The sequence below is a fragment of the Syngnathus typhle genome, linkage group LG7 (genome assembly GCF_033458585.1).
Source record: "Syngnathus typhle isolate RoL2023-S1 ecotype Sweden linkage group LG7, RoL_Styp_1.0, whole genome shotgun sequence".
Lineage (NCBI taxonomy): Eukaryota > Metazoa > Chordata > Actinopteri > Syngnathiformes > Syngnathidae > Syngnathus > Syngnathus typhle.
In genome coordinates, this window is record NC_083744.1 from 2506212 (window position 1) to 2533699 (window position 27488).

The 27488-nt window shown below is 44.1% G+C and overlaps 2 protein-coding genes across 13 annotated transcripts in view; both read left to right on the plus strand.

Annotated features, from left to right (window-relative positions):
• Positions 1-1443, plus strand: part of meak7 (MTOR associated protein, eak-7 homolog) — a 135884-nt gene extending 134441 nt beyond the window's left edge. The window contains exons 9-11 of one of the 2 annotated variants that reach the window (XM_061283550.1): positions 835-1030; positions 1096-1156; positions 1269-1440. In XM_061283550.1, coding sequence (XP_061139534.1) covers positions 835-1030; positions 1096-1124 — 225 coding nt within the window. In that variant the 3' untranslated portion in view covers positions 1125-1156; positions 1269-1440. Of the gene's footprint in view, positions 1-834; positions 1157-1268 lie in introns of both variants that reach the window. The other variant, XM_061283548.1, reaches the window with a different exon arrangement.
• A 1255-nt stretch (positions 1444-2698) lies between these two features.
• plcg2 (phospholipase C, gamma 2) overlaps positions 2699-27488 on the plus strand; it is a 155176-nt gene continuing 130386 nt past the window's right edge. For 5 of the 11 annotated variants that reach the window (XR_009714916.1, XM_061283069.1, XM_061283071.1 and 2 more), the window contains exons 1-3: positions 2699-3004; positions 11775-11967; positions 20923-21072. Coding sequence is in view for 5 of the 11 variants with exons in the window: in XM_061283069.1 (XP_061139053.1) it covers positions 11784-11967; positions 20923-21072 (334 nt within the window). In the remaining 6 variants the exon portion in view is untranslated. Of the gene's footprint in view, positions 3005-3142; positions 3165-11774; positions 11968-18499; positions 18659-18798; positions 18836-20922; positions 21073-27488 lie in introns of those variants that run through there. The other 6 variants (XM_061283072.1, XM_061283076.1, XM_061283073.1 and 3 more) reach the window with 5 other exon arrangements.

Consider the following 27488-nt stretch of genomic DNA (forward strand, 5'->3'; position numbering starts at 1 on the left):
GAAGGTAGCCAAATTTTGTCCAGTAGGGGCGCGCGCCCACAGGAAAAAAAATCGAACATCACCCACGCCATTCGCTGATCGCTAAAACAACATCCGGCTCTGGGAGGCAAACGGTGAATGGATAACATCGCACACATAGAATAGCGCAAGCACATTCGCGCAAGACTGAAAGAAAAAAACGGCATGAAAATTAAGAATCGAAAAAGCTTGATTTTTTTACAACCGGGACGCAGGGAGTCCTAACCGGGGCGCCGCCCCGGCTCGCCCCGGCTTGGCTACGCCACTGCCCGTAGACGAGTGTCATACATAGAGAGATAGATACTTTATTAATCCCAGGGGAGAAATTCAAGTTTACAGATGCAGAAAGGGTATACAAACCGATACAGATGACATGAGTGTAAATATAATAGGCTCCGAGAAAACTCACAATAGCGCCGTGACAAGTCATCAAAGCAAAAGAGAATACACTGGAACAAAGGAAAAAACTAAGTACAGGCCTGCTGGGGAGAGGCTTAAATAATCCATCCATTCATTTTCTATACCGCTTGAGTTAAACTCAGAGGCTCCCCCCACCCCCAATACCCAGAAGAACACTTCTAAACACAAAAAATGCTCCACAGGGTCCACGAACCGGCGTAAAGACAGTTCACCGGGCAAATCGCAGACAACGGTGCTACGCTTACTCTTCTTCCTTCTAGGAAGCGATACCGGACTCTTCGGGTCAAGACGAGTAGGCTGAGGAAAAGCTTTTTCCCCTTTGCCGTCATCGCCCTCAACTTCGCAGCACAACACCCCTGTCATCCCCCTGAACTCTTATCATTCTGAACCTTGCAGCACAATAACCCCACCACAACAACACCAGGCAGATGCAGATGGTGTGCTTCGTCATCACGGGGCAGGCACGGCGAAGGTTGGCCACATCCAGGGCCTGGCGAGCACATGGGAGCAGACCTCTCACAGGGGTTGGTGCTGCGAGGCCAAGGCACGGGAGCCGGGACAGGAGGGATGAGCTGTCCAGAGCACTGGTCACGTAAATACAAGACAGGTCCAAAAGCACACCATTTTATGACTCATCACTCTTGTTTTTTTTATAAGGACACCAGAAAGGAGAAAGCATGAAGTGAAATGGCTGTGGCTGCACCTCAGGGATGTACCGGTGAGTTTTTATTTGCCTACCAATAAAATCTTGCTTATTTAAATGAATGTGAAAAGTACATTTTCTTAAATAGAGAACATAAATGGTTCTGCATAATCTTGTGAATTCCCAGGTGCAGATTTCCGGAGACAAAGAGCTTACACAGCACACTTGGTGTGAATTGCAGTCCGTAAGGATGACACTCTGTATTTGTACCGCAGCCTGTGAGCTCAGCAGTAACAAAGCATATTTATCAAACACTTTAAGTCATAAAATTAAAAGGCAGCTAACAATGCACTTCCTGGTGTTGCTCTTATTTGAAACATGCACACTACCTCTGGTGCACAATTTATTGGATTTCCGCTAAATTTTGAATGCACTCAGGCTTTTCAAGCATACTTTCTTGCCAATATAAACAACAGTTGTGACCATGTTATGCCCCTTTAATTGTGTACAGATAGGGTTTAAACTATAGTGGTGTTGTTTCTTGCCGTATTTTAATTTATTTCTACATTTAGTATTTGTCCCTAATGGTCCAGTGGTTAGGATGCGGAGCTTTTACCACCCGCGGCCTGCATTCGATTCCCGGTCAGGGAACCAAATGCACATGTCAGTGTCTCCTGTGTGACAGTCCCAAGCCCGGGTAAATGCAGAGGGTTGCATCAGGAAGGGCATCCGGCGTAAAAACTGCCAAAAAATTCTCATCTGGATCATCTGGACGAAAACGGATGTCTTGCTGTGGCGACACCTTCGGGGAAAAGCATTTAGTATTTGTTTTGACTTAGGGACACCCTCGGTATCAAAGCTAGTGCCGTCATTGTAATTAACCTGTATAAAACCTGCCTAGAGTAACAGTCCAAGCAGTTTATATAGCAGCCTAGCTCAAATCGCCAGGATGTCCATCTTACCATTCCAACCCTGGTTGTACCAAACCTGCAAATATTTTTTTGTGTTGGTGTGCTGTTAAACGCAAAGTGCACACGTAACATTTCTTTTTTTTTTTTTTTTTTTTACTATAAAAGTGCGTTCTCTCACTTTGTGTGTTCCTGTATCCATTCTTACATAAAGGTTGTAACATGTTTCCTACAAAATATCCCTTTTCATTTTTGGAAATAATGAAGAACATGTTCATGAAATGGGTCAATGTGGTAATCAATCCACCCCATGTCTATTTTTATCTTAATATTTGAGGACGTAATTGTACAGTATTATTTTACTCTTTAATACATTTCCCAAATGTATAAAACACATTTATTTATTTATTTGTTTATTTATTTATTTATTTATTTATTTATTTATTTATTTATTTATTTATTTATTTATTTATTTATTTATTTATTTATTCATTCATTCATTCATTCATTCATTCATTCATTCATTCATTCATTTAACCATCCTAGCTGCCTGTGAGAGATTATACTGTCATCTTGAAGATGAATCGTTGAAGTTTACTAAACTATTTGTTATAAACTAAAACTATTTGTTGACTGAAATCGAAAACAGAACGTATACATTGAGTAATTTACAGTGTGTGTGCGTGCTGTGCGTGCGCGCGCCCGCGTGTGTGTGTGTGTGTGCGTGTGTGTGTGCGCGTGTCTCTGGTCTAAAGCCTCTTGTGTGTTATTTTGCATAGATATCGCCCTTTCTTCCGGATTTCTTTTTTTTAAATGTCCTGGTTTACGCATATAGTGTTGCAAGTTGACTTCACTTCCTTGTACAGTCAGATAGAGGAACTAACAGCTTTGTGAATTCTGTTGTCAACGCTCTACAGCCCAGGGGTTCGTTTTACATTTTTGAAGGCATGATTAAATCATAAAAAGTAGTTAGTTATAGTGTGGCGTTAAATTAAGGACCCGTTCAACGTGCAAGGTAAGAATACATCTCGAAATGCCTGTTTTTGCGAGCGTCGGAATAAATGTGCAATCAGCAAGAGGAAGTGTTTTTTTCACCGGCGAGACAATTTATTAAATTTAGAGCGAAGACTTTAAAGTGATTCACATGGAGATCCGTTCGAAGAGCGGATGCGGTGGTAATTTGCACTTGATTTAACTCGGCAATGCTATAAATGCAGGCACTACATGTCGAGAAAAGGACAAGAATTAGGATTTAATTTCATTTCGAAGCGTTTTGGATTAAGGTTAGGTTTGACGTTGCGCAATCTCTCCCTGTAACGTCATTGGTCGAACAAAGTAATGTATAATTAAGTTATCATTTGCATTTCCTGCGTTAGCGATGCTAGTTATGTAAGGCGGCTTTGTTTTGTCGATAATTAGCCTCGCCTTTGCAGAAATGTGAATGCCATGCTATCAGACCAAATAGTATGAATAGCTGCGCACGCCGTTTTTGTTAGAATATCTGTGCTCATATAATTTCATATTATTATATTATTATTATATATTATATTTCATGCCAAAGGCCACTTCGACCATCCCTCTGGCTCCACCAGTGAAAACGAAACGAAAATGAAATTCCATTATGGTTTTCTCCGTAATTGGTATTTTCATACCATTTGGTAATTTGGTTTCATTCTCATTGGAATACATACAAGGCCCTATGTAAATCTGTTAATCTGTTTAGGACATTTACAAACACCTTCTTTTACTGGAGGGAAATAATGAGCCCCATTTCCCCCTATTTTCTGACATGTCACGGACAAGCAGTAACTAAATCATAATTTTGTTTGTGCATTTTCTGCATTAAATTTGAAGCAGTGTCATATTCTTGGAAAAACAAAGTCATAGAAATTTTCCGTTTTGTTTTTTAATTTTTTTTTAAATGAATTATAATTTGAAATTCGTTGAAAAAATACCACAGATTAATCAATTACTGAAGCAAATTTTTAATATTTTACACCGGAGCCATGTGATCTGTATTTTTGAGGCATTCAGGATGTCCGGTGGCACCATGCTTCCTCTCACAGAACGGTGTTGGTACTGTGTCAGATATGGTATATTGTTTTGGGCAGGGCCGGACTGCAGTGAGTTGAATTTTCAGCCCTGGTTTCATGGCCCAGACTAGCCCACTTTAGTTCCCAGTATTTAATCTGGACCAGTGTTCCTTCTAAACTGCGCAGCTGCGCAATTGCGCACTAGTCGCGCAGTCTCTGCGCAAAAGAAACTCCATGCTGCGCACAAACTAAAATTCAGCATAAACTGATTGATTAATATCCAATTTTAGATGTAATCTAATATAATTAAGTAGATGAATGATTTTCTTTCTGTGCCTTTTTGTAGTGTAAATCAGTAATTGACAGGTGTGCAGCCAATGATATGATATGGTTCACTTACGCTACACAGCCAATCATAGGATTGACAGTGCCTGAATTCTTTGTCCTGCCCATCCGTGCAGCGCAGGTTACCTAACTAACGACAGTGCGATGGTGTCAAGCAATGCAAATGCTAAATTAGCTAATCATGGCGAAACAAATGAGCAGCGACAAATCCATTTGCCATTCCAAGTCAAAATAAACAAGAGATGTGGCAGTTCTTTTAAGATTGAATGGGTGTTGGAGTGTGTGGAAGTACAAGAGGAAACGGTGAATCTGGGTGAGATTTTTTTATTTTTCGAATGAGAAAGGTCTCCTGAAAAACATGCAATAAAGCCAAAGTGGCGGGCAAGTTTACAGAGGGAAAAATATGGAAGGAATGGAAGTAGGACTACCTCAAGCGTCCCATTCAGCAGAAATGTCATTTGAAACCTGTTGGAATTCTACAAAGACTGAAGATGGGACAGGGGATCGGTACATTATTGCGGGAGAGCGCAAAAGATCGACAGAAAAGGAATGACGTGTCACACAAAACAGAATCCGACCACGAGCAAGTGAAAGCTTTCATTGACACTATTTATTTATTTATTTATTTATTTATTTATTTATTTATTTATTTATTTATTTATTTATTTATTTATTTATTTATTTATTTATTTATTTATTTATTTATTTATTTATTTATTTATTTATTTATTTATTTATTTAGGTGTTGCACACAGTGGTCCACAGTGTGGACAGGGAGCGTGTGAGTTTGCACAGACACTTGAAAAATTAGAGGGAACACTGATCTGGACCTAATTGTATCAAAATAAAAGTTCTATTCTAACTAACGATATTAATTTTCTATTTGATCAAAAATAAAACTTACCATTGAATGATCTTACAAGATAGATACCGTAATTTTCGGACTATAAGTCGCATTTTTTTTCATAGTTTGGGTGGGGGGGCGACTTATACTCAGGAGCGACTTATATATGTTTTTTTTTTTTCAAACATTTTCAAAAAAAAAAAAAGTGAAACCGCGATAAACAAACCGCAATGTAGCAAGGGATTACTCTAATTTGAATTTCAAGTGACGACAGCAGCGCGACGTCGCGTCAGCAGCAGCTCCGTCGAGTCAATCTTTGTCCTTTATGTAAACAACCGCCGCGCTGCTGACGCGGCGTCGCGCTGCCTCGTCGTTATTCCACAGATCTACTATATAACTATATTGGAGCGTTAACAAAGTTCAAGGAAAGACGTGGGTTTGGTAAACGGCTCTTTATTTAACAAAACAAACTTACAGGCGTGTAGCTGCGTGGACTTACAGCCACGGAAGTGGAAGAGAGCTCCATATAATAGGACCGGGCGTGCGTAAAAGCCATGACCGAGCCCCATCCACCGCCGTTCACCTCCGTGGATGGAAGTCGAGGGCCGGCGCTCAGCCGGGTGGCTGTCCGGGGAAGGTGGATTTTGCTCTTGTCATTTACAATATCTTTCAGAAAATAATAGTTTGTGTCACGTCTACAGGTTCAAATCGGAATTTGAACGAAAAATTCGAGATTTTTTTGCTTTGGTTGTCGAACAAAATTCAGAGGTCAAACCTCACGAGATGAGCCGAAAGAACCCGAGAAAACCCAACCGTGCGGCCCGGATGCCGATTGACTCCGTTCGTTATTGTATTTTCGTTACTTTGAAGATTGTATTAACCCCTAATCATGCCTCCAAAGAAAGCAAGTGGGAGCAGTAAAGCAAAAACACAAAGACGCTCTTAAAGCAATGCAACAGTGAGCGCCCGGCGCGCTGCGGTTGCGCGATCGGACCAAATTAAGCTCCCTGCTCACTGAGGTCCACTTAAATTTTGGAAAGTTCATCAGTACTTTAAAAGTATTTTCTGAATTTCAGGGACGGCTTTGTCACAATAATGCGATCAGCGCGGTGCGATCAGCGCGGTGCAATTGCGCGGTCGGCGGCGCGCTTCAGTTGCTTGTCGGCGGTGCGCTGCAGTTGCGCGATCGGACAAAAATGCGCAAATAAAAAGATGCTTAAAAAAGGCCTTTTTTTTCGTCTTGGAACGGATTGATTTTTTTTCCATTATTTATAATGGGAAAAATAGATTCGGAATTCGACCTATTCACTTCTCAAACCGCCTTCTGGAACGGATTGTGGTCGAAAACTGAGGTTTGACTGTACGTATATATATATATATACACAGGACTGTCTCAGAAAATTAGAATATTGTGATGAAGTTCTTTATTTTCTGTAATGCAATTAAAAAAACAAAAATGTCATACATTCTGGATTCATTACAAATCAACTGAAATATTGCAAGCTTTTTATTATTTTAATATTGCTGATTATGGCATACAGCTTAAGAAAACTCAAATATCCTATCCCAAAATATTAGAATATCATGAAAAAGTAAACTAGTAGGGTATTCAACTAATCACTTGAATCGTCTAATTAACTTGAAACACCTGCAAGGATTTCCTGAGCCTTGAAAAAAAACACAACTTGGTTCAGTAAACTAAATCACAAGTATGGGGAAGACTGCTGATCTGACTGCTGTCCAGAGGACCATCATTGACACCTTCCATCAGGAGGGTAAGACACAAAAAGAAAGTTCTCAAAGAGCAAACTGTTCACAGAGTGCAGTTTCAAAGCAGATCCACAAAAAGTCTGTTGGAAGGGGGAAATGTGGCAGGAAACGCTGCACAACCAAGAGAGACTAGCGCAGCATGCTAGTGTGACTTCAAGTCAAACGCTGCGTGTTCGCTTCTCTTCGGGGGGGGGGTTAATCGGACGTCAAGCGCTTTGTGTGGCGGGCTCTATCTAGTGTGGAAACTGAGAAGTGCTCAAGCTGTTGTGCGGGCCACATTCAATTATGTTTTCAGAATTTGCTGCGGGCCAATAAAAACTGGACCGCGGGCCGCAGTTGGCCCGCGGGCCGTAGTTTGGACACCCCTACTATATGCCATAATCAGCAATATTAAAATAATAAAAGGCTTGCAATATTTCGGTTGATTTGTAATGACTCCAGAATGTATGACATTTTTGTTTTTTTAATTGGATTACAGAAAATAAAGAACTTTTGAGGTAAATTTTGGATTCTGTATGTCACCTTAAATGGCGACCTTGCAGCAGTGAGAAGACCCTAAGCTATTTTTGCGGTACAGAGAAGCTCTAGTTTCAGTAATGTGTAGGTACTTAGAATATGGAAGGGCCATTCGTCCGTAATCAGGAAGACCCTTGTCCATGCCCTTTTAAGGGCATCGGAAGTAACCAGTAGAGTGAGACTCGGACCGCAGCTGTTGTCTTACGAGGTACAAATGATGGGGGAGAACAGATAAAAAAGAGCAAGAGCAAGAAGCGCGAGGGCTTTTTTGGGGCAAACATCTTGACTGTCGAGAGCTGAAACATCTTTGCTCTTGGGGCCACTCTAACTTTTGGAGAGACATCACTTTGACATCGGTTGAATAAATCTTTTCCCAATCAGCCGTGTGTCACCGAAGTGCTTCCTTACCCGGCCGGACCAGCCATCGTCCACCGAGTGTTTTTTTGGAGACCAGCGAAACAACAAAGACCATTCACCACACTTTCTCACAATATTCTAAATTTCTGAGACAGTCCTGTGTGTGTGTGTGCGTGTGTACCGTAATTTCCGGACTATAAGTCGCTTCGGAGTATAAATTGCACCAGGCATAAAATGCCCAAAAAAGTGATAAAAAAACATATATAAGTCACTCCGGAGTGTAAGTTGCATTTTGGGGGGCAATTTATTCGACAAAATCCAACACCAAGAACAGACATGAACGGGCAACAACAGGCTAAACGATACGGTATGCTAACGTGACAATCACAAACGAGGAGCTGAGAACGGGCCTGACGTAACATTCAGTTATTTAAAAAAACATAACATAAACATAAATAACACGTTTATAAAACCATCTGTCACTCAAATTCATTAAATCTATCGATCGTCCTTTGTCAACAATGTCGTGTGCCGCGCCGCAGTTCAAATTATTCCACAGGCCCATACAACGATATATAAACTATATTTTAAATAACGATCACATAAACAACAATATTATCAAACCATTTGTGTCACTCCAAATTATTAAATCCATCGATCAAATTTCTCGTCCTTTATGTCATCCTGGTGACAGAGGACATGTCCAGAGGATATGGCGCTTTAAAGTGTTAATTACTTTATTTCATTTTTTCTCTCTATTTTTCATGTTTTGAATATGTTCAAGATAAAGATATCAAAGCATGTGAAGTGATCAACTATACTAAAAATAACATGTGAAGTGGTCAACTATACTTGTAAGTGATGTGTTAATGATCAAGTAAAAATTTGTGAAAAAAAACATATATAAGTCGCTCCTGAGTATAAGTCGCCCCCCCCACCCAAACTATGAAAAAAACCACGACTTATAGTCCGAAAAGTACGGTATATATATATATATATATATAAAAAAAAAATCCCCTCTCACCCTCCGCGGGTGGTCTCCCACTCCAAGCTCGGGTCCTCTACCAGAGGCCTGGGAGCTTGAGGGTTCTGCGCAGTATTTTGGCTGTTCCTAGCACTGCACTCTTCTGGACTGAGATGTCTGATGTTGTTCCTGGAATCTGCTGTAGCCACTCCTCCAGTTTGGGGGTCACTGCCCCAAGTGCCCCAATGACCACGGGCACCACCGAGGCCTTCACTTTCCAGGCCTTCTCAAGCTCTTCTTTGAGGCCCTGGTATTTCTCTAGCTTCTCAAGTTCTTTTTTCCTGATGTTGCCATCGCTTGGTATTGCTACATCCACTACAACGGCCTTCTTCTGTTGTTTATCCACCACCACAATGTCCGGTTGGTTCGCCATCACCTTCTTGTCAGTCTGGATCTGGAAGTCCCACAGGATCTTGGCTCGCCCATTCTCCGTCACCTTAGGGGGTGCTTCCCACTTTGAACTTGGGGCTTCCAGTCCATACTCTGCACAGATGTTCCTGTACACTATGCCAGCCACTTGGTTATGACGTTCCATGTATGCTTTCCCTGCTAGCATCTTACACCCTGCTGTTATGTGCTGGACTGTCTCAGGGGCCTCTTTGCACAGCCTGCACCTTGGGTCTTGTCTGGTGTGGTAGATCTTGACCTCTATTGCTCTGGTGTTCAGAGCCTGTTCCTGTGCAGCCATGATGAGTGCCTCTGTGCTGTCCTTCAGTCCAGCTTTTTCCAGCCATTGGTAGGATTTCTTGATGTCAGCCACTTCACTTATCTGTCGATGGTACATCCCATGTAGGGGTTTGTCCTCCCATGATGGTGTCTCTAGCCACTCCTCCTCTGTTTGCCATTGTCTGAGACATTCACTGAGCACGACATCCGTTCGGGCCTTTTCCTTGATGTACTCATGGATCTTGGCTGTTTCATCCCGAACAGTGGCTCTCACACTCAGTAGTCCTCGGCCTCCTTCTTTGCGGCTAGTGTACAGTCTCAGGGTGCTGGACTTAGGGTGGAATCCTCCGTGCATGGTTAGGAGCTTCCGTGTCTTGACATCTGTGGTCTGAGTCTCTTCCTTTGGCCATCTTATTATTCCTGCAGGGTATCTGATGACTGGCAGGGCGTAGCTGTTTATTGCCCGGATCTTGTTCTTGCCATTTAGCTGACTTCTGAGGACTTGCCTTACTCGTTGTAGGTATTTGGCTGTGGCTCCTCTCCTTGTGGCTTCATCGAGGTTGCCATTTGCTTGTTGGATACCAAGGTACTTGTAGCTGTCCTCAATGTCTGTTATTGTTCCTTCTGGGAGTGAGACCCCATCTGTATGGACTACCTTCCCTCTCTTTGTCACCATGCGACCGCACTTCTCTAGTCCGAATGACATTCCAATGTCTGTGCTGTAGATCCTGGTTGTGTGGATCAGTGAATCGATGTCTCGCTCGCTCTTGGCATACAACTTTATGTCATCCATGTATAGGAGGTGACTGATGGTGGCCCCATTTTTGAGTCGGTATCCGTAGCCAGTCTTGTTGATTATTTGGCTGAGGGGGTTCAGACCTATGCAGAACAGCAGTGGGGACAGAGCATCTCCTTGGTATATGCCACATTTGATGGAGACTTGTGCAATTGGCTTGTAATTGGCCTCAAGGGTTGTTTTCCACAGTCCCATCGAGTTTGCAATGAAGGCTCTCAGGTTCCTGTTGATGTTGTACAGTTCCAAGCATTCAGTGATCCATGAGTGTGGCATGGAGTCGTAGGCTTTCTTGTAATCAATCCAGGCAGTGCACAGGTTGGTGTGTCGAGTCTTGCAGTCTCGGGCGACTGTTCCGTCAACCAGCAGCTGGTGTTTGGCTCCTCTGGTATTGCTGCCTATGCCTTTCTGTGTTGTGCTCATGTATTGAGCCATGTGCACACTTATCTTAGCCGCTATGATGCCTGACATGATCTTCCATGTTGTAGGGAGACAGGTTATTGGCCGATAGTTGGATGGGACTGTACCCTTCGTGGGATCCTTCAGGATCAGGATTGTGCGTCCTTCAGTTAACCATTCGGGGTGAGTTCCAACTTTTAGTAGCTGGTTCATTTGTTCTGCTAGGCGCTCATGGAGTGCAGTGAGCTTCTTAATCCAGTAGGCATGGATCATATCTGGCCCGGGTGCTGTCCAGTTCTTCATACCTGAGACTCTCTCTTGGATGTCTGTCACAGTGATGGTAACTGGGTTCTGCTCAGGGTGGTTGCTGTGGTCTTCTCTTAGAGAGACTAGCCATTGTGCCTCCCTGTTGTGTGATGTGTTCTTCTCCCATATGCCCTTCCAGTATTGCACAGTCTCCAGTCTTGGTGGGTCTGCTCTGCTGTTGTTACCCTGCCATTGAGAGTACACTTTTCCTGGTTGGGTTGTGAAGAGCCTGTTTATTCGCCTGGCTTCACTTTCTCTTGTGTATCTCTTTAGGCGGCTGGACAGGGCTAGGAGCCTCTGTTTGGCAGTCTCCAGTGCTTCAGGTACGTTCATCTGGCTGTACTTCTTGGGTGCTGGTATCTTCATTGCACCTTTCTGGATCTCCGATAGTTGGCTCACGTCTCTCCGCACTGTCTTGATCTTAGCCTCCAACCTTGTTTTCCATGGTGGTATATATATATATATATATATATATATATATATATATATATATATATATATATACACACACACACACACTAGAAAGAAAAAGTGAGTGATTTACTTGGGGCAGACCTTTTTATGACCTAAGACTTTGTTTTGTAGTTTACAAACCTTTAAATTTTGTACACCTGTTTAACAAGTCTGCAATATGCTACACAAATACTTGAATATACTGTCAAATATAGTTTTAAGAGCAGAATCGCTGTGATCATTGGTCTTCATCAAATAAGTTTTTCCTGTTGCTCCAAGGGTCAAGAGATGGCGCATTGGGGGCAGCAGGGAGAGATGACAGAGTACAGGAAGAGCATGATCAAACGGGAAATGGAGATGGGCATGGTCATGACGGTCTTCAGGCAAAAAGCAGAGAGGCTCACTGTTCAAGTCATTATGGAAACACGTCAGGTGGCTTGGACACGCACCGCTGAGAAGACTGATGGTGTCTGTGAGTACTTTGTCATTTTAAGTTGTAATAAATGCTGTATTTGTTCTTAATATTTACAAGTTTTTAGTCAAAATTCCACCATGTCATGTTATTATTGTTATTATTATAAGGCAGTGGTTTTTCAAACTGAGGGCCCAGGGCTACTATGAACACTTTTCATTACTATGTTTTGCATGCCGGCTCGTTGCCTGCAATGCGTTTCCATATACTGTATAGTCAATGCTGTTGCATGACTGGCGGCACGTGTGAAGCATTCTTAGTGGAGTTTGGAATTTTAACTCCAATCAGGGGCGCTGCAAAAAAACAAGTTTGGCGCTATTTTCAAACCGGAGCGATGTCATTTCGTTGACCAGGCCATTCCTTTCATCCACCATCAGCTATTAAAACACTTTGCTTGCCTATGGATGGAAATCGTTTTTTTGTCCACTCGGTGACTTTGTTTTTTTCACTAAATTACTTTAATAAGCCGCCATATAGGAGAAAAAGTCCACTGTACGCCAGGCAAGCCGCTCAGCAAGCTCCAAGGCGACTGCCTGCCTTGCTTACTCGTTTGGCATGTCTGGTGTTGTCGACTTGACCTGATTTTAACGAATCTGTGTTATCCTGTGTTATAGAATAGAATAGAATAGAATAGAATACCTTTATTGTGATTGTACAGCAGGTATACAACAAAATTGGGAGCGCTACTCCATTGGTGTTTTGTAGGAGGTAATGGGGGTGTTTATTCAAGGTCGCAAAGAAGTTTACCAGACATTTGCCAACAGTTTTAATAGTCCTCAACAGTTTGTCTTTTTTTTTCCCCAAACAATTTGCATGTTTTAGGTAACCCTGCAGACTAGAGATGCACCGATCCGACTTTTTCAGTTCCGATACCGATACCGATGCCGTGGCTTTGCGTATCGGTCGATACCCGATACCGATCCGATATTATGGTTGACTTAACAAGCTACATAACTCTACATGTGGAACAGAAAAGACCAAAGGCAATGGCATCAGGCAGACTACACAGTTCTTTGCTCTAAATTAGGGGTGTCCAAACTAACGGTCCAGTTTTTATTGGCCCGCAGCAAATTCTGAAAACATAATTGAATATGGCCCGCACAAGAAGCTTGAGCTCAGCTTCTCAGTTTCCACACTAGATGGAGCCCGCCACACAAAGCGTTTGACGTCCCATTAACACCACCCCCGGAAGAGAAGCAAACACGCAGCGTTTGACATCCGATTAGCCTCCGCCCCCCCCCCCCCATTCGGGAGAGAAGCGAACGCGCAGCCTTTGACGTCCCATTAGCAACCCGAAGAGAAGCGAACGCGCAGGGTTTGACGTCCGCTTAGCAACCCGGGGAAGAGAAGCGAACGTTCGCTCCATGTTTGCGTTTGTTTAGAAAACTCTCGTGGCATGCGGCACACGTGCTGCTGACGTATGACGTAGCCCGCGTCCCAATAGATTAAGGAAAGTATCGGCTCACAGATCGGTTGTATTTTCCGATACCCGATCCATCTATTTTGTTGATATCGGGACCGATATCCGATCCAGATATCGGATCGGTGCATCTCTACTGCAGACATCACATGCTGATACAGTGGTACATCTACTCATGAACGCCTATACTACTTAGTAGGTACCCCTGTGAAATTCACCTGGCGCAGGACCACGCACGCATTGAGTGAGCGGAAGCTGTTGCTGTGCGGCAGACAGTACGAGCTTGTTTTCAATAAAAACGTAAAGAACACACTTTTGTGTTTCACAATTTGTATCTTTAGAAGCTAGGTTCCTTTTCTTTTATTTTTTAAGTTCTTACTCCCGTTCTTTGTGAGGTGCTTTCAATGACCACTCACACAGTTGGAAAACTCATTAACCCCGGTATCGTATCATATTGTTTTTGAGCAAGACATTGAACTATATTTTGCTCCCTGTAGGACCTGGTAGCAGCATCATTTAGAACTTCTGTGTTTTCTTGGGGGTATTTTCTCCGAGTGTTGCAAATTTGAATAGGTGACCCCCCCGTACGAGCAAAGTTACAGGGGTACTCACACTTAGAGCAGCCCTATTAAAATATGTCAACCGGTGAGAATAAGCCCCCCCATTTTCAGACTGATTCCAGGCCATCAACAATGACCGTTTTAGCCAACTGTGATTCCTGAGTACCGAATGACTTTTTCACGCGGCTCAGTCGTACAGTGATAGTCTCACAACTTAAAAGTGGTGGGTTCAATTGAATTGCACCAAAACGTAATGTCGAGTATGTGAGCACATTGTAAGGCGTACGTGGAAGCACACAATCATTTATTATCCTGACTTTTTCTGTTGGGGGTATTTTTAGCAATTGTAGAAAATTAGAACCTCTTTAAGCAAAGTTAGGTCTTTTTTTGTTATTAAGTTTTGAAAGTTTTCTGTGTGTTTTACACAGAGTAATAGGGCAAAAAGTGTGACTTTTGGGATAGTCCGGCACGCATTTTATGCTTTTACATTGATTCCTATGGGAAACATTGCTTCTACTTACATTTTTACTTACAAACCCGACCGCTGTACCAATTAAGTTCATAAGTAGAGGTACCACTGTATTTGATGAAGAAAAATAATTGCCCCATAACTAGGTTTCAATTTAGGTTTTCTGGTTCATTATGTTTAAAAGAGATTGGCCAAATGTTGTATTTCGTGTGATGTCACATGGTCACTGGGGCTACCCAACCAATCCGGTTCATTAACATGTTTTGGTTGAAGCAGGTTTAGGCAGCTTAAGTGACAAGCTGCATGAGACTTTTTGGGGACTGGTGAGACGTGTAGCTGACTCAATTCAGTCTAATTAGCGTCATTTGTCAGCTGGTTCACAAACACAATGACTTTTCTCCAAAATGTTATGTCTAAATATGATATGAAAATTCAAGTATCCTTGAAAGAACTTCATTGCATTGAAGTATTTGCGTAAAATGTTCAGGTCCACGTAGAGATGCACCGATCCGATATCTGGATCGGATATCGGCCCCGATATCAACAAAATAGATGGATCGGGTATCGGAAAATGCAGCCGATCTGTGAGCCGATACTTTCCTTAATCTATTGGGACGCGGGCTACGTCATACGTCAGCAGCACGTGTGCCGCATGCCACGAGAGTTTTCTAAACAAACGCAAACATGTAGCGAACGTTCGCTTCTCTTCCCCGGGTTGCTAAGCGGACGTCAAACCCTGCGCGTTCGCTTCTCTTCGGGTTGCTAATGGGACGTCAAAGGCTGCGCGTTCGCTTCTCTCCCGAATGGGGGGGGGGGCTAATCGGATGTCAAACGCTGCGTGTTCGCTTCTCTTCCGGGGGGGTGTAATGGGACGTCAAACGCTTTGTGTGGCGGGCTCCATCTAGTGTGGAAACTGAGAAGCTGAGCTCAAGCTTCTTGTGCGGGCCATATTCAATTATGTTTTCAGAATTTGCTGCGGGCCAATAAAAACTGGACCGTTAGTTTGGACACCCCTAATTTAGAGCAAAGAACTGTGTAGTCTGCCTGATGCTATTGCCTTTGGTCTTTTCTGTTCCACATGTAGAGTTATGTAGCTTGCTAAGTCAACCATAATATCGGATCGGTATCGGGTATCGACCGATACGCAAAGCCACGGTATCGGTATCGAGACTGAAAAAGTCGGATCGGTGCATCTCTAGGTCCACGGTGGCATGGTGGGCACTGTTTAGCACGTCCGCCTTACAGTTCAGACTTTGCAGGTTCAATTACGGCCCCGGCCCTCCCTGTGTGGAGTTTGCATGTTCTCCCAGTGGCTGCATGGGTTTTCTCTGGGTACTCCCGTTTCCACCCACATCCCAAAAACATGCATGGTCGACCAATTGAGCAGTCTAAATTGCCTGTAGGTGTGAGTGCGAAAGTGAATGGTTGGTTGTCTCTGTGTGCCCTGCGATTGGCCGGCAACCAGTTCAGGGTGTGCCCCGCCTACTGCCCGATGACTGCTGGGATAGGCTCCAGTATGCTCGTGACCCACATGGGGACAAGCAGTACAGAGAATGAATAGATGGTTAAAGTCCACATACTATATGTCCACATACTATGTATAACACGGGGCCGCACAAATTTATGTGAGTATTGGGTTGACCCAAAAAAGTCTTGGGTTTACTCATTTGGCCATGTAGGTCTATAGGAAATGGACTTGCTTATGTAATGTTTTTTGTCCGTATCCTTCTGTTTTGCTGTTATTTTGAAGGTGCCTCATAGACTCTGCAAAGCCATTCAACATCTGATCAGCCATCAGGTGATTAATTCTTGTTCATAATGAAATGTTTGGCCAACCAGCCAGTTGCCCAAGTGTCAAAATAATAGCAAGGTTCAACCACAGAGAGAATGGCACTTGTTGGACAGAGGAGATGATCACTGTCTCAGAAGCAATCCTGCAATGTGTTAGTAGCCAGTCGAGAAGAGTTGCAAGCTAGCTGGTGCAGCGTAGCATCCAGCTTCCCTTGAGCTTCTGTTTTCCGCTGTAGTGGATGTGGGCCACGGAGCTCCGTGAGTCCACCCTAGTTAAGTTTTTACGACTGGTACTGTCGCTGCGTTTGGTTCACAGTTTTGGTCTTCTGTGTTCTGATTAGTTTTGCCTCGCAACCTGAGATGTAGAACTGCTAATTTTAAGACTTGGATTATATTATGTGTTTAATCAAAATAAGAGATTTTGTGAACATCTGCTTTTACTTTGGAAAACAATGACAACAAAACAACATTTCCCTTATTCTCTAACGTTACAAACCAAACCAGTTAGTGAATCATAATCCATCCATCCATCCATCCATCCATCCATCCATCCATCCATCCATCCATCCATCCATCCATCCATCCATCCATCCATCCATCCATCCATCCATCCATCCATCCATCCATCCATCCATCCATCCATCCATCCATCCATCCATCCATCCATCCATCCATCCATCCAAACTAACCCTGACCTTAATCTATTACAAAAATAATGGTTTTCTGCAATTACCGTACTTTTCGGACTATACGACACAGTTTTTTTCATAGTTTGGGTGGGGGGGGGCAACTTATACTGAGGAGCGATTTATATGTGAATTTGTTAACACATTCTCAAAATTAAAAAGAAAAAAAAAAAAGTGGAACCGCGATGGAGCAAGGGATTACTGTAATTTGAATTTCAAGTGACAGAGGCGCGGCACGGCGGTTGTTTACATAAAGGACAAAGATTTGATCACGGGATGAAGAAGATGACGAAAGGCCCCACGTACTACCGGCATCATTAGGGGCTTTGTTTGCAAATGACACGGAGGATGAAGAGTTTGAAGGATTTAATGATTTGGAGTGACACAGAAGGTTTGAAAAACTATTATGGCTTTTACACATGCCACTACGGAGATCTCTTTCACCTCCGTGGATGGAAGTCGGGGGCCGGCGCTCGGCCGGGTGGCTATCCGGGGACGGTGGATGGGGCTCGGTTATGGCTTTTACGCACGCCTGGTCCTGTTCTATGGAGCTCTCTTCCACCTCCGTGGCTGGAAGTGCTACCTCCGGGGATGGACGTCCACGCCGCCACACGCCTGGAAGTCGACGCTTGTGCTAGGGGCCATGTGGCGGTGAACTATTTATGTTATAGTTATTTGATATATTTTATTTCTTGTAGCAACTTGTATATGTTTTTATCATTACAGTTCAGTAGTTGTTGGCTCGTTGAACTCTTGTTTTGTTAAATAAAGAGCTGTTTACCAAACCCACGTCTTTCTTTGTACTTTGTACTACGCTACAATATACACTGCTCAAAGAAATTAAAGGAACAGTTTTTTATCAGAGTATGCCATGAATTCAATTAGACTTTTCTTATAGGTTTTGGTCAGGTACGTGGCAGAGGGGGTTGTTAATCAGTTTCAGCTGCATTGGTGTTGATGGAATTAACAACAGGTGCACTAGAGGGGCAACAACGAGATGGTCCCCAATACAGGACTGATTTTGCAGCTGGAGGCCATTTCAAGTTTCTCCCTCTTGATCTTTTTTAACTGTTTTTCCACAAGTGTTGGCTTTAGCTAGAGTCATTATCACAACTGGGAGCATGAGGCGATTTCCTAACCCTCCTGAAGTTGCGTAGATTGTCCAACTCCTCGTGCACCCGGCCATTGTTGACATAAAGGACGATCGATGGATTTAATGAATTGGAGTGACGCAGATGGTTTTATAAATGTGTTATTTATGTAATAGTTATTTGAATAGCTCTGAATGTCACGTCAGGCCCGTTCTCAGCTCTTCGTTTGTGTTTATGTCACGTTAGCATACCTATCGTTTAGCCTGTTGTTGCTCGTTCATGTCTGTTCTTGGTGTTGGATTTTGTCGACTACATTTTCCCCAAAATGCGACTTATACTCTGGAGCGAATTGTATATGTTTTTTTTCACGTTATTGTGCATATTATGGCTAATGCGACCTATATTCCGGAGCGACTTTATTGTATATTGTATATTGTATTGTCTCATCTCCCTTGGTGATGAGACCCACCAGAGTTGTGTCATCAGCAAACTTCACTATGCGGTTGTCGCTGTAGGTTGCAGTGCAGTCATGCGTCAGCAGGGTGAAGAGCAGCGGACTGAGCACGCAGCCTTGGGGGGGCCCCTGTGCTCAGCGTGATGCTGGCGGAGATTTTGTCGCCAACACGTACCACCTGAGGCCTCTGACAGAGGAAGTCCAGTAGCCAGTTGCAGAGGTAGGTACTGAGGCCCAGCTTGTCGAGTTTGCAGATGAGACGTTGCGGCACAATGGTGTTGAAGGCAGAACTGAAGTCCATAAACAGCAATCTCACATACGAGTCCCTTCTCTCCAGGTGGGTGAGGGCCGAGTGGAGGGCAGAGCAGATGGCATCCTCAGAGGACCGTTTAGCTCGGTACGCAAACTGGAAGGGGTCTATGGTGGGGGGGAGAACGGATCGGAGCAGGTTTCTTCGGCACAGGTACGATGGTGGCAGCCTTGAAACACGACGGGACGATGGCCTGCTGCAGGGAAATGTTAAAGATGTCCGTGAAGACACCCGTCAGCTCCCCAGCGCAGTCCTTCAGCGCTCAACCCGGGATGTTGTCAGGGCCCGCCGCCTTACGGATATTGATAGCAGCAAGCGCCCTCCTCACGCTGCCGGCAGAGAGGCACAGGGGCTGCTCGTGTGAAGGCCTTCAGCGGGCAAGTGCTGTTCTGAGCGTCGAAGCAAGCAAAAAAGCGGTTAAGATCATTTAGCAGACGGACGTCGCCTGCACAGCTCTGCGGCGCGGGCTTGTCGTCCGTGATGGTCTGAATGCCCTGCCAAAGGCTTCGTGCGTCCCTGCTGTCCTTGAAGTGGGTGGTAATTTTGCAAGAAAACGCCCTCTTCGCTTCCTTGATGCCCCGGGACAGGTCGCCCCTCACAGTCCTCAAGCCAGCCTCATCCCCCGCTCTAAAGGCTTTGTCCCTGGCCCTCAGCAGCCTGAAGACAGCCCCTGTCAGCCATGGCTTCCGGTTAGCCCGAGTGACGATGGATTTTGAGTGAGTCACATCATCAATGCACTTCGTGATGTTGGAGGAAACAGAGTCAGTATACTCCTCAATGTCTGTCCGATCGTCGTAAGTGGCAGCCCGCCTAAACATGTCCCAGTCAGTAGTGCCAAACCAGTCACGAAGCGCATCAGAGGCACCGTTCACCGCATCAGAGGCATGCAAAGAGTAGACCGGGTCCAGGAAGCTGTCGCCACGTATCGGAAAATTAACATGCTGGTGAAGCCTCGGAAAAACAGACTTCAGGTTAGCATGATTAAAATCCCCAGCGAAGATGGTGAAACCGTCAGGGTGCGCTTTGAAAGCTCCTTTATGTGAAGAGTAGACCAGGTCCAGGAAGCTGTCGCCATGTGTTGGAAAATTAACATGCTGGTGAAGCCTCGGAAAAACAGACTTCAGGTTAGCATGATTGAAATCCCCAGCGAAGATGGTGAAACCGTCAGGGTGCGCCGTCTGTTGTTCACTGACAGCCCGGTACAGTTTACTAAGAGCCGCGATCCTGTCGCCTTCGACGTTGGAAGGCGGGATGTATACCGTGACTAGCAGAATCGCGGTAAATTCCCTTGGCAGGTAAAAAGGACGGCACTTAATGATCACAAACTCCGCCAGTGGCGAGCAGTGCTCGCATACCACTACAGAGTCCCGGCACCATTTGTCACGGATGTAGACGCATATTCCACCTCCTCGAGATTTTCCCCCTTGTACAATGGCCCGGTCCGCCCGATAGCACGCTAGCCGCTCCAGATGTACAGCAGAGTCCGGAATGTTGACGGTCAACCCAGTCTCAGTGAACACGAGCACACAGCAGTTACGCACTGTCCGGTTTGTAGATCTCAGCAGGCGAATGTAATCCATTTTGTTGTCCAGCGATCGAACATTCGCCAGAAGAATGGAAGGCACGGCCGGGCGAGCTGGGTTGGCCGCCAGCCTGGCCCGGACGCCCCCGCGCTTGCCCCTCTTCAGCCTCCTCGCACACCGCTTCCGACGCTTCCCAATAGCAGGCGAGTCCGGCGACGCTTCAGGACGGAGCAGTCCGAGCTCCTTTAATGTCCCCGCATCAAAGTCCATAACGCCACAAAACTCGCTTTCGCCAGTGTCGAGCAGAACCTGCCAGCTGTACTTGTAGCACGACTCAGTACGACGAGACGAACACATAAAACTGCCGGACAAACACTCATTAAACGAACAAAACACCGTTCGGGCGGGACAGAGAGAGGTCGCTGCGTATGCACGCGCCGCCATCTTAATCACAGCCTTTTACACTTGGATAAAGTCATTAGAATGTGTTATTTTAGGTTTTTTTATCTTTGTAATTGACAGCATCACAAAGGGGGCACAACTTAAGCAGTGGTTGAGAAAGTTGAGTCATTAAATGTGGCTACTCTGGTTACACAATTGCAATGATAGATTCTTACAGGTTTGTTTGAAGTGTGTCCTTCTGTGTTTCAGTGGATCTATTTGAGATCCGAGAGGTTCGCCCTGGAAGAAATTCTAAAGACTTTGAACGGTTCAAAGATGGCAAAGATAAACATGACGACAACACTTGTTTTACCATCTTCTATGGCTCACAGTTTGTTCTCAACACATTAAGTCTGGGAGGTGAGTATGATTTTTATATTTCAATAATAAATGTTACAACCTTGTGCATATACAGTGAATGATAGCATACTTGAAACTCGGCACCTGCAAATTCATCTATTCACCCCCCAACATTTGTGTATATATATATATATATATATATGTATTTTATATATAAAATACATAATTACTTTCCACTTTTGTTTCAACAGCCTCGAAACATACTTTGTAGTGGACGGTTTGCTACTCACTGTCTGATCTTACAAACACTAATAGGTTCCAAATGCTGCCTCTTTACCACATAGCTTCTCTCTTTTCTCCACCATGTTGCCAGTGTTAACATTGACAAACCCATCAAGCTCATCAGCATAAAAAAAAAACATGATACCAATGGAAAAAAGGGCAAGTTTATAGGTTATTGAAAAACTTACTTGTACTGTCTCAAGTTTTAGGGGCAAAATGTTGCTATTTATGTGCAGTTTATCCTGATTAATATTTTATCGATATGAGCACCCATAAAACAACACCGGTGTTCACCATTGTGAACACAAAACGGACTAGTGCTTCTAAAGTCGCCCTTAGGTTTTAGAGGTGTGTTTTGCCAGGCGCTGTAGGCCTTAAACGGTTAAGTAGAACCTCACATTGCATTGTTGTGGCTCACAATAGAATTAGGGTCAGTTATTGCACACGTTATTTCATAATTGAAAAAAAAGGCAAATTGGTTTGTTAGTGTTAGGGTTCTCCACAGGTGCTAGTATCGGCTAGAGCAGGGGTCGGCAACTCTTTAGCTCGCCCCTAGCGGCTCCCTAGAGTTTTTGCAAAAATGCGTGATAAAGGACAAATATGTTTTTGTTGTTGTTGTTGTTGTTGTTGTTTTTTTAAACATGTTTTTTAGATGGTAATCACGACACAACCATACTTGTGTTGTAAAAATGTATGTAATTGTAAATACTATGTATATTAAAAATACCGAATTTAAGAATGATGCCAAATAGCAAAATTGTGTCACAGCAAATAACAAAATGCGTATTACATGTAATATTTTATTCCACAACACTTTGCCTTGTTCCTTTCGTCTCTGCTGTTCACTTCAAACACGCTCCATACCACCGCAATGCTCTCGTATCTCGCTTGCTCGATCACCTGCTCGTTTGCTGTCTGTCACAATGTACCCTACACAAATCCGAAACATTTGTTGCGGCTCCGAGTCACGACGAGGGGCAAGTTTTGGTTTCCAAGGGTGTTTTTATTCCTCTTCAACGTCTCTCCCATACAGAGCCGCCTTTTTCACGTCCGCACGCCTTTTTCACATGCGCGCACGGAGCGCGGTGGTGCGTTTACGGGCAGTCGGAGAAATCAACGCCAACAAAAAAAATTACATCCAGCCTAGTTAAGACCATACCACAGACTATACAAATGGGACCCATTGCTTCCCTGCGTGTGTGACGATCATTGGGACTTAAAAAAAAAAAAAAAAATTTTTTTTTAAAAAATTCATAAAAATTGGGTGCGTATTATACATGGGTACAGGCTTTTTTCCAGCATCAGCATGCCATTTTTAGGGTGCGCATTATACACGGAAAAAAACTGTAAAATTTTATATCTTTATCTCTGAAGCCTGAAATGTGGCGAAATGTTGAAAGGTTCAAGGGGGACGAATACCTTCGCAAGGCACTGTATAGATATATACACACACCGTATTTTTCGGACTTTTTTTTCATAGTTTGGGTGGAGGGGCGACTTATACTTCAAAAATCCGCAATGTAGTGAAACCGCGATAAACGAACCCCGATGTAGCAAAGGATTACTGTAATTTGAACTGTATTTTAACTGTATTACTGTAATTGCGCAGCACACACGTAGCGGTTGTTTATATAAAGGACAAAACATTCGATCACGGGATTTAATGACTTGGAGTGATAGAGATTGTTTGATAAAATTGTTGTTTATAATTATATGGGCCTGTGGAATAATTTGAACTGCTCCAACGTCAGCGGAGTGGCACACACACGGCGTTGATTCCATAAAGGACGATCTATGGATTTAATGATTTTCAGTGACACTGATGGTTTGATAATATTGTCGTTTATGTAATAGGAATTTGATATAGAGTGGAGCCTCGGTTTTTGACCACAATCCGTTCCACAAGGCTGTTCGAGAAATGAATCGTTCGAATTCCGAATCATGTTTTCCCATTACAAATAATTGATTTTATAAAAAAACACTTGTTTAAAGCATTTTTTCATTATTTTACACCATAAACTGCATAAATAAGTGAGTAGGTAATATATAAATAATACTGATAATAAACTTAATTAATAGAGTAGGCTAGGGTGGGGAATGTATTGCCGTATCTGTAGCAACTCGCTTGTGTGTTTCATTCTAATAGTAAAAGATATATTTTTAAATTGTGAGGGAAAAAAAGCACATCAAAACATTTTTTTATTTTTTACCAATGAAAGACAAAATTTCAAAGATCATGTGAAAGAAAACAGCAAAAACGTTTTATTAATTTCAAAAAGGTAAGCACAGTCGCCCTTCTCGCAAATTCACTTCTTCTAAGAACGTCTTTGTTTTTCGGGATCTTGTCAATTTTGCCATACAAAACTCCCGCGTCAACTCTAACACACGCACACCGGACTCATATTTTGCGATTAATTCTTTTTTAAATTCAAACGTTTTGCGCACTACCTTCCTCTTTTCGCCATGATCAGCTTTACTGCTCCCACTTGCTTCCTTTGGAGGCATGATTAGAGTTGATGCAATCCTCAGAGTAACGAGAATGTAATAACGAACGGAGTCAGTTGGCATGCGGGTCCTCTCGCCTCATCTCGCGAAGTTCAACAACCGAAATTTTGTCCGACGTCCAAAGCAAAAAAATCTTGAATTTTTTGTTTGAAAACCGATCTGTTCGAGAACTGGGACGTTCGGAAACCGAGGCTCCACTGTATACTTTATATATCGGTATGTGGGCCTGTGGAATAATTTGAACTGCTCTGACGTCAACGGTGCGGCGCACACGAGGCGTTGATTCCAAAAAGGACGATCGATGGATTTAATGATTTGCAGTGACACAGATGGTTTGATATTGTTGTTTATATAATAATTTTTGATATATAATTTATATATTGTTATATGGGCCTGTGGAATAATTTGAACTGCAACTGACGACGAATCCGGCGGCGCGGCGCATACGCGACATCAAAGTCAAAGTCAAAGTCAGCTTTATTGTCAATCTCTCCACATGTCACAACACACAAAGAGACCGAAATTACGTTTTTCTCTATCCCACGGTGACGAGACACATAACACGATAGACATACAAGTACGCGACACAATATAAAAACAAGAAGGCAAAAATTCAAACAATCAATAGTAAGACTGATGAATAAATAATAATAAACAGATGACACAATAAATAAGAGGAGCAAAACGGAGCCAGCAAGCATAGCGCAAAAGTAAAAAACATCATTAACAAAAAGGCACAAACAATAAATAATAAGAATAATAATAAATAATAAATAATAAGAGCCAGTGTGCATACAGACAGTTCAGACAGTAAAAGTACAGGACGCTACGCAGAACGGGGGAGCGAGTTCAGGATCCTAACAGCCTGGAGTATGAAGCTGTTAGAGAGTCTGGTGGTGCGGGAGCGCAGGCTTCTGTACCTCTTCCCAGAGGGCAGAAGCTCGAACAAAGAGTGAGCGGGGTGACTCGCATCACTCACAACCGTGGTCGCCTTGCGGGTGAGATGGGAGGTGTAAATGTCCTTCAAGGAGGGGAGCGAAGCACCAGCAATCTTACCAGCAGTGTTCACTATGCGCTGCAGGGCCTTCAAGTTGTAGTCAGTGCAGCCGCCACCCCAAACAGCAATACAGCTGGAGAGGACGCTCTCAATGGTGCCGCGGTAAAATGCAGTCATGACGGCCGGAGGAGCGCTCGCTCGCCTGAGTTTCCGCAGGAAGTACAGGCGGCGCTGGGCTTTCTTTGCCAGTGATGCGGTGTTGGTGGACCAGGAGAGATCCTCACTGATGTGCACCCCCAGGAACTTGGCGCTGCTCACTCTCTCCACCACAGCACCGTCGATGGTCAGCGGCAGGTGTTGGGTGCGACCCTTCCGGAAGTCCACAACAATCTCCTTGGTCTTGTCGACGTTCAGCAGGAGGTTGTTGTCCCTGCACCACGTGGTCAGAAGGTCAACCTCCAGCCTGTATTGAGTCTCGTCTCCCTTGGTGATGAGACCCACCAGAGTCGTGTCGTCAGCAATAACATAAAGGACGATCGATGGATTTAATGATTTGGAGTGACACAGATGGGTGTTATTTATGTTCTAGTTATTTGGATAACTGTTAATGTTATGTCAGGCCAGTTCTCAGCTCTACGTTTGTGTTTGTCACGTCAGCATACCGTATCGTTTGGCCTGTTGTTGCTCGTACTTGTCTGTTCTTGGTGTTGAATTTTGTTGAATAAATTAACCCCAAAATGCGACTTATTTACATGTTTTTTTCACTTTATTGTGCATTTTATGCCTGATGCGACGTATATTCCAGAGCAATTTATAGTCCGAAAAATACGGTGTATATATATATATACATATATATATATAATATATATATATATATATATAAAAAAATTCCCCTTTCACCCTCCGCGGGTGGTCTCCCACTCCAAGCTCGGGTCCTCTACCAGAGGCCTGGGAGCTTGAGGGTTCTGCGCAGAATTTTGGCTGTTCCTAGCACTGCACTCTTCTGGACTGAGATGTCTGATGTTGTTCCTGGAATCTGCTGTAGCCACTCCTCCAGTTTGGGGGTCACTGCCCCAAGTGCCCCAATGACCACGGGCACCACCGAGGCCTTCACTTTCCAGGCCTTCTCAAGCTCTTCTTTGAGGCCCTGGTATTTCTCTAGCTTCTCAAGTTCTTTTTTCCTGATGTTGCCATCGCTTGGTATTGCTATATCCACTACAACGGCCTTCTTCTGCTGTTTGTCCACCACCACAATGTCCGGTTGGTTCGCCATCACCATCTTGTCAGTCTGGATCTGGAAGTCCCACAGGATCTTGGCTCGCCCGTTCTCTGCCACCTTAGGGGGTGCTTCCCACTTTGAACTTGGGGCTTCCAGCCCATACTCTGCACAGATGTTCCTGTACACTATGCCAGCCATTTGGTTATGACGTTCCATGTATGCTTTCCCTGCTAGCATCTTACACCCTGCTGTTATGTGCTGGACTGTCTCAGGGGCCTCTTTGCACAGCCTACACCTTGGGTCTTGTCTGGTGTGGTAGAACTTGGCCTCTATTGCTCTGGTGTTCAGAGCCTGTTCCTGTGCAGCCACGATGAGTGCCTCTGTGCTGTCCTTCAGTCCAGCTTTTTCCAGCCATTGGTAGGATTTCTTGATGTCAGCCACTTCACTTATCTGCCGATGGTACATCCCATGTAGGGGTTTGTCCTCCCATGATGGTGTCTCTAGCCACTCTTCCTCTGTTTGCCATTGACTGAGACATTCACTGAGCACGTCATCCGTTCGGGCCTTTTTCTTGATGTACTCATGGATCTTGGCTGTTTCATCCCGAACAGTGGCTCTCACACTCAGTAGTCCTCGGCCTCCTTCTTTCCGGCTAGTGTACAGTCTCAGGGTGCTGGACTTAGGGTGGAACCCTCCGTGCATGGTTAGGAGCTTCCGTGTCTTGACATCTGTGGTCTGCGTCTCTTCCTTTGGCCAGCTTATTATTCCTGCAGGGTATCTGATGACTGGCAGGGCGTAGCTGTTTATTGCCCGGATCTTGTTCTTGCCATTTAGCTGACTTCTGAGGACTTGCCTTACTCGTTGTAGGTATTTGGCTGTGGCTCCTCTCCTTGTGGCTTCATCGAGGTTGCCATTTGCTTGTGGGATACCAAGGTACTTGTAGCTGTCCTCAATGTCTGTTATTGTTCCTTCTGGGAGTGAGACCCCTTCTGTATGGACTACCTTCCCTCTCTTTGTCACCATGGGACCGCACTTTTCTAGTCCATATGACATTCCAATGTCTGTGCTGTAGATCCTGGTTGTGTGGATCAGTGAATCGATGTCTCGCTCGCTCTTGGCATACAACTTTATGTCATCCATGTATAGGAGGTGACTGATGGTGGCCCCATTTTCGAGTCGGTATCCGTAGCCAGTCTTATTTGGCTGAGGGGGTTCAGACCTATGCAGAACAGCAGTGGGGACAGAGCATCTCCTTGGTATATGCCACTTTTGATGGAGACTTGTGCAATTGGCTTGTAATTGGCCTCAAGGGTTGTTCTCCACAGTTCCATCGAGTTTGCAATGAAGGCTCTCAGGTTCCTGTTGATGTTGTACAGTTCCAAGCATTCAGTGATCCATGAGTGTGGCATGGAGTCGTAGGCTTTCTTGTAATCAATCCAGGCAGTGCACAGGTTGGTGTGTCGAGTCTTGCAG